The following is an 11,468-nucleotide window of genomic DNA, read 5'->3' as shown; positions in this document are numbered from 1 at the left end:
AAGCCATGCATGGCTTTGTTTTTCTTGTGTGGCTTGAGTGACACACACATTGAGGAATTTCCTTCCTGATTTGTGGGTTGAGGGCTAATAGAGTTATGGGTACCATGGATCTTTCACATTGGACTAGTTTGTTTCCCTCTCTCCAATCACCAAATCCTTAGGAGGATGAATGTGCTTCCTAGGTTTTCTAGACCTTTTACTGCTTTCTCCCTTCTCAATATTCCCCCCCCTTCCTTATCTTTCATTTCAATCTCCTTTTACTACTTTCTCCCTTCTCCCTTATCTTTCAATCTCCCTTGCTAGACTCATTCCTTTCTAACTTCCAATTTCTTTGTCCCCCTTATCCTTAAATCTCTTTTGCTAGGCTCATTCCTTTCTAACTTCTTTAGCCTTCCCCTCCTTCTAGGTGGTGAGGTTTCACTACCCCTTGTCCTCTTAGCCCCAAATAATTCTAGGTTTTACAAGGAATCATCTAAACCCAAGATGTTTACATGTGGGTCCCTATAGTGTCCCTTTTCCCCACATTGGTAACAAGTAGTGTTTGATCTTTCATTGGTGCACATCTCCTTTCCCCCTCCTCTTGATTGGGTGTCTAAGAGCCGTAAACAGATAGTTGAAGCTAAGATGGTGGCTACTTGCTAGAACTAAGCATTGGTGGAGGAAATGTTGTGGGAAGGGAGAGAAGTAGATACCTAAAGTAGTAGTCCTTGTAGGAGGAACCAAAGGTGGAGTAGGTTTCACTACTAAAGGAGATTCCCCATCATCTTCCAACACCCTCTTCCATTAGAGTGCTTGAGCTAGAGTTGCTTTAAGGTTTCTTGGACCTTCAACCTTCAATCTCCTCTCTAGGGGCTTTGATAAACCGTTAATAAAACTTTTCAAATCCAAGGGTAGTTCAAGTTATAGCAAGTATTCTTTGATCGACATTGACCGTGGTGTTACATACCACGTGGCATTGACACGCTGGATAAAGCCCCGGTTCAAGGCTAACCTGTCTGTACAGCGTGGCATGTGCTAGCCCTTTTGCTTGCAATCGTCGTTTTTGAGCCATCGAGTCGTCGATTTTAACATCAAAGACTCGGGTCCAGGTCGGTTTGCTTCATCTGAATTCTCTGGATTAGCAGTAGAATTTTCGTTTGATTTCTTCCAAGAAATATTAGCACGGGTTTAGGGTTCTGATGTCAGGTTTACGGAAAGCCTGATTTCGCCATAGCTGTCGAAATATTAGGTTACACAAACTCTGCTTCCACCATAGCTGAGGCTTACAGAAACTAGTATTTGAAGACTGTAGATGTAGCTCATGAGGGTTACAGGGGTTGGCATTCTGAAACAGAGGTTGGCACTGGGAAACCTGCGTCAGCAACATTAGGGTTTTAGAAGCTGGTATTCTGAAACTTTCTTTCACTATAGCTGCGGTAATCTTAGGGCTACAGAAACTGGTAATGTTTGCAGGAACATCAGGGCTACAAAAATTGGTATTCTGAGCATGTGAATATAAGGTTCTGGATCATCGTCACCGTCTTCTTGTATCATAGTCTCTGGCTGACCATCCATGGGAAGTGGCGAAGAGGAAGCTCTGAGTGATCTGGAAGATGATGCATCTCCCATCATTTTACCATCTGCTGCGGGCAGCTTGAAATCGGTGCTTGCAGAGCTTGAGACAGAGAGACAGGCAAAGAAAGCAGCAGAGGCCGCAAAAGCAGAATTGGTGATGCGTTTTAAAAACTACACACAGGATGCTTCCAGGCAGAAAGAAGAAGCCATCAAGCAGAAAGAAGAAGCACAGAGATCGAAAGAAGAGCTTGCGAAACAGCTCAATGAAGCCATTAGACAGAGAGATGAGTTTGCTCAGCAAAGAGATGAGGCCCTCAAGGTGAAAGATGGTCTCTGCAGACAGAGAGACGAGGCAAACAAAGCTAGGGATTCCTCAAGATCGGAGATTGAAGTAGCTGCCAGATTACTTGTTGAAGGTGCTGAAAAGATCACAACTAGGATGAGCTCCATCAAAAACCTGCCAGGAAACCTTCCAAGATCATCATCACATACAGGTGTTGCTGCGATCGCCTATGGCTACACAAAGAGAGCAGAAGACATAGTGGAAGAGCTAGCAAGACAGCATGAGATTGCACTCAAAAACAGATCAGAGTTGCGTGAGCAGATGGAGCAGCACAACTACCAGATGGCGATAGAAGTTTCGGAAATGGAGGCGTCCATCCAGAGCCTGAAAGATGAAGTATCTCAAAAGTCCTTGGAGCTGGAGAGATGGAAAAAGCTGGCTTCTGAGAAAGAAGGTAGAGTCTCTGAGGTTGAGCAAGAGATGTCCAATAAACTATCCCAAGCCGCAGAGCAAGCTGAGGTGTTCAAAATCGAAGCCCAGGATGCAAACCGTAAGATTGACAAAATGAAAGATGCCATTTTGCAATTGTCAAATCTTCTTTCCAAAAGCAACGAGGCAGTTGCAAATCTTGCTGACTCACCATCCACCTTGTCAGCCAATAATAGGCTATCCCCTTCATCTATCCGTGCTGAGCCTGAGGAAGGCCTTCAAGATTGTGTAACGAGGTTGAAAGAGTTTGTTGAGAGTTGTTCAAAACTAGGGGTTACTTTGAGAGAGCATAGAGAGATCAAGAAGAAGGAAATGGACAATTTAGAGGGCACAATAACCCGGCTTATAACAGAAAAAGAACAAATCACTAGTTTTCTTAGAAGTGCTCTTGCAAACAAGCAAGAGGTGTCAGATGCCGTCTCCAACAGTAGACTATCGGGTGACAGAAAGGAGAAACCTTCTATTGATGAATTAAAGACAGGGGAAGCCATCAACATGGTGTGTACTATCTATAGAAGTGTTTTTTAAAAAAAAACACATTCCTATGGTTAAGTTGTAAGGGCCAACACTCAATAAAATTGGATTGCTGTTGTACCTGAACAGGCTTCTGCATTAGAGAACGAGGTTAAAAACCTGAGACAGGAGATCTTTGAGCTGCAACAATCTCTAGCTGTTGCAAGGTTTCTGTTGATAGAACAAACTTGATTAAGAGTGCAACCTTTGCAATTGTGAAATCATTACTCAGGATTTTGTTTTATATTAATTTGTCATGTTTTTCCTTTTAGGGGGGAAGTGGAGTGTCTAAGAGTGGCCTCAGAACGTCAAGCGAAAGAACTTACACAAAAAACCTCCAAAATACAAGAGCTCGACGAAAAGCAGTCTCTTGCTCAAGACCAGGTATAGCTAGCTACACTTCATCAGATTTTAAAAGCTCAGGATTTTGGGTTTGTGAAACATAAGGTTTCTTTGTTACTTGTAGATCGAGGGCCTCAACATGGATTTGGCAGCAGCACAGGAGGAGATTCTTCGCTGGAAGCAAGCTGCTACGAAAGAAGCGGAAGCTGGGGGTGCTGTGCTCGAGGAGGTGGAGAGATGCCAAGAAGAGGTAAATGTTTCTCGAGTAGAGGAGAACCTGAAACAAGAGATCTTGTATCTTTCTACCTAGATTTAAAGTCCACAGAGCAGGGTTCTGTTTGATAGTTAAGTGCTAAGTTAAGCCTTGACAAGGGTTTACAGCTCACACTGAAGTTCTTTTGCTAAAGAAAAAGAGGCATGTGACAGCATCTTGTTGTCGTGCAAATCTAGTTATGAGAAATTCATGAACTGTTTTTTTTTTTTTTTTTGGGGGTGGGGGGGGGGAAGAGGAACTTATTAGGCATGAAAAAACTACCGGATCATAAAGCTTTGGCAGTTGAAAGCAGAAGAGGTCTCTGAGAAGAAAGGACAATCTTTCCACTCAGACAGGAAACTCCTCTTCTTTGCCCTAGTTGATCTGGAAGATCCTTGGATCCTGGACCAGGTGGCCATGAAATTATGAATAATATCCATCCATATGCAGCAGAGAATTTGGGAACGGTGCATCTGAGTGCCCTCTATCGCCTCTGTGATCTGGCAGGGCCTAAAATGTGAGTAGGACTGTGTACAGGGAGCAGATCTGTACACGATGACCATAAAATGGATGGCTGAATTATCTGAATCATTTTACACCCAAAGTCATGTCTGCACCAAGCAATGGTGTAACCAAGAAATTGTCTATAAACTCTACCTGTGGGAATACTAGTGCTGCCTTTTGGGCAATGCACGTAACCTGTAGATGCATTCCATTGCTAAATCCAGTGACTATCCTGTCTATTGGAGTCAAATTGAAGGTAGCTCGGTGAGCAAGTCGCTCAGAAATGACATCCTCTGTACTGCCATAGAAAGAGATTATAATGGGGTGTCTTGCTATACTGCCATAGTCAAAGAGATTATAATGGGGTGTCTTGCTATAGTGCCACGGCACTTAAGGGTTGTTTTTCCTTGATGGGAGTTCCCTGCTGCTGAGTTTCAAGATTAGGTGTAAGCCCCAAAGGCTGAACCTCTACTGTACAAATGACAGAATCGACAACTGGTTCGGGTGGGGGAGACTTGACGGGTTCAAACATGGCAACAACTACCAGGGTTGACACTTTGGTGGAAGGACTGGGTTCTTGGGGCATTATCACACAGTTTGCGTCATTGTATCCGAAACAACAGTTCTCACGCTGATACTGAGCCCTTTCTGTTTGGTTCAAATGTCCATCTGTTATGCCCTGTGTGGCTTTCTCAACTATGGCAAGTCTAGGTACAGGTGTGGCAGGGGTGGAAGTGGAAACTTCCAGTGTCTGCCTAGGGGTTGCCCCCCATGTCTGCCCCTTATTCCCAATATTCTGTGCTTTGAGAGGGTGCAGTGGGATGGTCTTGGGCTACCCCTGATTGTACTTCATTTCTGCATTCTGTGCAGGTGAGACCACGTGGTCGAATGAAGTGGATTCGGTGTAACATGGGTGCTTGTAGAAGCGTGTTTATGATTGATTGATAGCGATTAGCGTTTAATAAGAGACTTGAACCCATGCAACAAATTGCTTCTTCTTCATGCTCTCTACAGAGTAGAGAAGATGACATAATCTACCGTGTATTACTTATCATGAAATAATTACAATGATGAACTAGAGTTTCTCAATGGTAGCACAACTCTTGAGCTCTCCATGACTCAATGATGCTTGACTAATCAATGGATGATGAATGAATGAGGGGTCTCTATCACTTCATGGTGATGCTGATTGGATCATGCAATGCACCTGCCACTTTTCAAGCCTTGATGAACAAAGTGCTTCAACCATTCCTCTTCAAGTTTGTATTGGTTTTCTTTGATGACATATTGGTGTATAGCAAGAGTGAAGAGGAGCACTTGGTTCATGTGCGTAAAGTCTTGGATACATTGAGAGCCAGCCATTTGTATGCCAAAGAGAGCAAGTGTACGTTCATGGCAAATGAAGTGAGGTACCTTGGTCACATTGTGGGCAAAGATGGCATAAGGGTGGATCCCAAGAAGGTGGAATGTGTAAGGAATTGGCCTACTTCCACCAATATCACTCAGTTGAGGGGATTCTTAGGTCTTTCAACTTTCTATGAGAGGTTCATTGAGAAATATGCTCACATGGTGGCTCCATTGATAGACAAGTTGAAGAAAGAGGCATTCTTTTGGGATGCTAAAGCCCATAAGAGCTTGGAAGAGTTTAAAAAGATGCTTCCTTTGGCTCCTATTTTGGTATGCCGGGATTTCTCCAAGCCTTTCACTATAAGAGTGGATGCATGTGGAAGAGGCATTGGTGCCGTGTTGTACCAAGATCATGTTGGAGAATGCACAGGCGGAAGCATAAACAAGACAAGAGAGAGTAGAGAGAGCTTGTGGACAAGATCACCTTTTATATTAGCTTGAAGCTTTACAATGGCAATTGGCCAGCAAGAGAATGTTGAACTTGTGCAAGGGATTGGATGATTTAGTGAATAATAAGAGATATAGTGCATGAGTGAACTGGCCGACTGCCTCTAGGGACAAGCTGACTGTCCATGACTCATAAAAGAAGAGAAAAATACATAAAATGCCCAATAATAGGCAAACCTACATGCCTACAGAGGCCTGGCATCCAGTTGCAAACCAGATACACAGAACATCTGACATCATTCCAGAGGGAGACTCACAGCGCGGACTGGCACTGCTTCATGTGCAGGACAGTGCACACCTGACCTTGGACTCATGTGCAGGACAATGCACACCTGACCTCGGACGACTGAGATGGATCCCTGGCTGACTCGTCCCGGACTGGGCTCACATGGGACCAGTTCACCATCCTAGGTCCTGCACCTTCTTTACAGAAATGTCTACGTGGCATCCAAGTGCGGGATGCACGTGACATCCCCTTCTGCTTAACTTGACGGAAGCTGCATAGCCTTCAAATAATCCGTCAATAATGCCGGATAGTCTTCGAAAAATTCTTTGTCGAGCCATACCGCTTCATGAGTTCCTCGGTCCTGAAACTTCGTGAGGAACTGTCGTAGTCTTCGGCCGGAGCCATGCTTGAAACGGTGCAGAAGGATCTGTTCTGGAACCATTACTTCAGCTTCATCAATGATGTCTGGTTCCGCTTCGTCTTTGACCTCTGAAGGGGGTGGACCTGCATATGGCTTTAACCAACTGACATGAAATACATCGTGCATAGTCCAACTCGGAGGTAGCTTTAACTGCATAGACACCTCATTAATCTTTTTCCGGGTGGGAAATGGTCCGAAGCTCCTGAAAGACAACTTTGGGCATCGCTTGCCCACCTGCTTCAATCTTTGCTTCATAATCCGAAGATACACCCAATCCCCTTCCGAAAACTTCATGTCCCTTCGGTCTTTATTGGCCTGTCGAGTGTAGGCCTCTTGCGCTTTAGCCAATCTGTCTTTAACGGACTCTAGGATCTCCTGGTAAGACTCCGTCACTCTGTTCGCCTGTGGTACTGAAGACGAAGTCCTGGTTAACAACGACTGGAAAGGCCTTCCAAACGCTGCCTCATATGGAGTCCTGCCAATAGCTGAAGAAAAAGAGTCATTCAAAACAGCTTGAACTAAAGGCAGAAACGATTCCCACTTACCTTGCTGATCGTGGACATAACACTTCAGCACATCAAAGGCCAACTGGTTGTATATCTCTATCTGGCCATCTGTCTGTGGGTGGAATGCACTGGAAAAATTCAACTTAGTACCAAAATTATCAAACAATGCCCTCCAAAAATGACTGGTAAACTTGGCATCTCGGTTTGACACTATGGTCCTAGGAATCCCACCAATCGGTACCAATGCCGAATGAATAGCTGGGCAACATCCTCGGCGGTCACATTGGCCCTGCAAGGAATAAGCATAACAAATTTGCTGAACCTGTCAACAATAGTTAAACACTGTGTATTACGCTTACTCGGACTGGGAGGCAGATTTGTCACAAAGTCCATCGAAATGTCCTGGAAAGGACCCTCAGGAATCGGCAAAGGCTGTAACAACCCTATCTTCTTTCCACGAGGAGCTTTCACCTTTTGACAAATGTCACAGCGTTGTACATATGTAAACACATCACGCCTCATCTTTGGCCAATAGTATTGCCGTTCTAATTTCTCCAGGGTCGAATTCATGCCCCTATGACCACCTGTAATGGCGTCATGGGCATCATGGAGAAGAGCTGCCCGGAATGATTTCATGACACACAGTCGGCCTTTGTAGAAAAGCCAACCATCGCGTATCAGAAAATGGCATGGTCCTGTGGCATCAAATGCCTGTTCCCACTGTGTACCGAATTCCTCGGAATCCGCGTACGTGTGCTTCATGTCTTCTAGTCCTGTACCAACAAGGTCAAGTCTAGTGGTCTGAATCGCAGATACTTGTTCCTTCCTGCTTAAAGCATCGGCCACTGGATTGGCCTTTCCTGGAAGGTACTCAATCATGCCACCGAACTGCTGGAAATCTGACTCCAGCGGTGTTGTCGATCACTCCACTGTGCACTTGGCATCGTCTGAATCCAGCGCAATGCCTGATGGTCCGTGCGGACCTCGAAGTCACGGCCATACAAGAAATGTTTCCAATGTTTCAAGGCCTGTATAACTGCTAGGAGTTCACGATCATAGACTGAGTAGTTCTTTTCGGCGGGCAGTAACTTACGAGACATGTAAGCTACTGGATGACCATTCTGTTGCAATACACCTCCAATTGCGATGTTACTCGCATCGGTGATCACCTGAAATGGTTCGTCCCACGAGGCAAGGACTAAACAAGGCGCTTTAGACAAAGCCACCTTGAGGTTCTGGAATGCCTCCAACGCTCGTGGAGTCATTCGAATCTTTTGCCTCCTTGTTTTCACTCCCTTTAGCAGATCTGTGAGGTCTGCCGAGAGATCAGAAAACTTGTCAATGTGGGTGGAATATGCCTGGCATATACCCACAAATGATCTAATGTCATAAGCGGTCTGAGGTACTTCCCAGTTAACAATCTCGGCCACTTTAGCCGGATCAAGTCGAATGCCTTCGGCACTGATTATATATCCCAAGTAATGTACCTGGAACAGATAAAATTCTGACTTCTTTTCATTGACATAGAGCTCGTTGCTTTCCAGCAACTTCAGGACTTTCTCCACATCAATGTCATGCTGCTCAACCGTAGCTGAAAATATGAGTATGTCGTCCAGAAATATGAACACACACACTCCAATCAACTCCCGGAAAATACGCATCATCATGCGGTTAAATGTAGCTGGGGCGTTCGTCAATTCAAATGGCATAACCACAAATTCATAGTGGGCCCGTTCTGTACGGAAAGCTGTCTTGGGGATGTCCCCCTCAACAATCCGAACCTGGTGGTACCCACTCTTTAAATCCAGTTTGGAGAACACCTTAGCTCCATTCAGCCTCTCGAGAATATAGTCAATTCGAGGCATCGGGAATCTGCTCTTGATAGTCAGCTTGTTGAGTGCACGATAATCGACACACAACCGAGAAGACCCATCTTTCTTCTTGACAAACAAGATCGGTGCTGCAAATGGCGACACGCTGGGGCGGATGAAGCCAGCTTGCAACAATTCTTGGAGTTGGCGGTCCAACTCCGATTCCATTGCCTTAGAAAGGCGATACGGAAACTTGCTCGGGGGTTCCGAGCTTGGGAGGAGGTCAATCTTGTGATCCTCCGGTCTGGACGGGGGAAGCTGGGGAGGGAGACTGTCCCGATGAAAAATCTTCTGGAACTTTTCATGGAGAACCGAGTACTTCTCGGAAGCACTGGCCACCGTCTGGGCTGTCTGGATGTAAATCATCGCACACTGTGCGCCTTTCCTAACTGCTCGCTTAGCCTGCAAGTGGCTTATGAGCGGAAAGTTTGGAATACCTGGCTCACACTTAATGGTCACCGGGGTGTTTGACACATTCCGATCGATTTGGAACGTGTGCTTGTCCCACTTGACATCAGGAAGAAACTTGTGAAACCACTGGATACCCAAAATTATGTCTGCTCCTACAAGAGGGGCAACCATAAAGTCACGCACAAACTCTATGCCCTGAATCACTAACTTAGCACCTAGAGCTTCATACTTGATGCTCGTTGTCATACCTGTGCTAAAACCCTCAACTTGTTTGTCCACCGGAGTCAGCTCGAAACGGGCACGCCTAGCGGCCTCTTCCGTGATCACATCCTCCGTGCTGCCGCTGTCAAACAAGACAACGACTCTCTGGCCACCTATGTAGCCAAAGGACTTGAGCAATTCGTTGCGCTCATACTCCTGGTCATGGGCGCCCTTCTGCTTATCTTCGAGCTCCCGGCTAATAATTGCTCCAACTGAAGCACCGGGGGTTGAAGAACTAGGGGTAGCCGCCGCTGGGGTCTGTGTGGGAGCTGTGCTCACCACGGAAGCTGTGGAGGCGGCGGCGGCCTTTGGAGGCTTCTTCGGACAATCCCGAGAAGTATGTCCTTTTGTGTGACAAAAGTAACATCTACCCTCCTTCCTGTACTGAGAAAGCTCCTCAGCACTCAACTTGCCACCTGTCTTGCCTGCCTCCGCTTTCTGGTCTGGAGTAAGCTTAGACGCATTGTTCGAGTTCTTGGAGCCAGAGGCTCCCGGGCTCTGTCCTGGGGAGGACCCCGTCTGGTTCTGGCTTTTGCCCCCCGAGGCGTTAGCCTTGGGAGAAGCCGGCTGGGAAGTCTTGGGCTTGCCACCATTGTGTTTCATTTCTGCACTCTGCGCAAGCGAGAGTGCGTCCTCAAAGGTGGCTGGTCTAAACATACGCACCTCCCATTGGATGTGCGTGTCCAGGCCATACAAAAACTGCCCTTTCTTGTCCGTATCAGATAAGCCTAATTGCAGACACAAGGTCGAAATTTTATTGGCAAACTGAAGGACTGGTTGCGCGTTCTGACGCGCACCCCTGAACTCGTCTTCGAGTTGCTCAAGGTAGTGGGGCGGTAAAAACCGCTGCTTAAGGTCACGGACGAACTCGTCCCACACATAAGCTGCCATACCTGATCTGGTGTGGGCATGAGCCCACTGAGTCCACCAAGGAATGGCCTCACCTTCCAAATACCAACTGGCTAAGATCACTTTGTCAGTATCTGTTTTCCTAACTGCGGCAAAGTAAGCTTCAAATTGATGTAACCATGAATACAGAGTAGTGGGATCGAGTTTACCATTATACTTACTGAAGTTCATTTTCTTGGGAAAATGATTCGAGGGCGCCGCCGGTGTCAATCTGGCGTCCAAAGCTCGGAGGTAACGCTCGTGTTCCACTCGTCGCATGGCGTCGTCTTCTCGTTGTCGAATCTCCAATGCACGCATCTGCATCTCAAGCAAGGAGCTTGGCTGCGGCTGTGACCCCGCGAGAGGGTCCCTGTGACGAGGATCTGGTATCTGGGATACGGAAGGAGAGGGAGGAGGAGATGGAAAACGCGACGCTGGAGAGCGAGAACGCTCCTCCAGAGCCAAAATCCGCGCCTTCTGCTCATCCAACTTGGTTGTCTGGTTTGCGATTGCTCGCATCATCTGCTGGAACATGTCTGTTACACTCAAGCCGGGTGCCCTAGCTGGGCTGCCTGGTGCACTCTGGTCCCATGGTTCTGGTTCTCTCTCGTCGCCAAAGTTCGCCATAGCGGGAAAATGCAATTCCTTTCCGGAACGCAATCTGACCATCCACTATCTGTGTGGGAGACTTCCGGAGGCTTCCGGAGGCTAAAAACCAACCGTCCTTCGAGGGACAGGAGTCACTCCGAAAGGGGTAGTCCACCGGTGTCTAAAAACCAACCACACGAGCGAAAAAATTTTCTGGTTTTCTTTGCTTAATCTTCGTCCTTGAAGTGAGCTCTGATACCACTGTAATATGCGGAAGCTTCGGAGAAGGATCGGTACTTCAAAACTCAGAAATCAGCACTCTTTTCGCGACGGAATTAACGCACAAACTGAAAGACGATGTGCAGAAAAATAGAGAGAGAAGGGGAAGATGGAGAGGACACAGTATTGGGTCCCAATTACCCTCTGTAGGGCCCCCACCACGGATGGTGTATTTGCTTTATTAGAATGATGTAAATCTGAAAACAAATACAAAGTACTTGACCT

The 11,468-nt window shown here is 46.5% G+C and overlaps 1 protein-coding gene across 2 annotated transcripts in view; it reads left to right on the top strand.

Moving 5' to 3' along the window:
• The first annotated feature begins 841 nt into the window (after positions 1-841).
• The window catches only part of LOC147639723 (paramyosin), a 43,368-nt gene continuing 32,741 nt past the window's right edge, over positions 842-11,468 (top strand). The window contains exons 1-5 of one of the 2 annotated variants that reach the window (XM_086773208.1): positions 962-1,088; positions 1,453-2,824; positions 2,930-3,006; positions 3,112-3,223; positions 3,306-3,431. In XM_086773208.1, coding sequence (XP_086629334.1) covers positions 1,553-2,824; positions 2,930-3,006; positions 3,112-3,223; positions 3,306-3,431 — 1,587 coding nt within the window. In that variant the 5' untranslated portion in view covers positions 962-1,088; positions 1,453-1,552. Of the gene's footprint in view, positions 2,825-2,929; positions 3,007-3,111; positions 3,224-3,305; positions 3,432-11,468 lie in introns of both variants that reach the window. The other variant, XM_086773199.1, reaches the window with a different exon arrangement.

This window comes from Cibotium barometz, chromosome 3 (assembly GCF_041138505.1).
Source record: "Cibotium barometz isolate CiBa-2024 chromosome 3, ASM4113850v1, whole genome shotgun sequence".
In the NCBI taxonomy this organism is placed as follows: Eukaryota; Viridiplantae; Streptophyta; class Polypodiopsida; order Cyatheales; family Cibotiaceae; genus Cibotium; species Cibotium barometz.
This window is presented reverse-complemented; position numbering and strand designations above follow the sequence as displayed.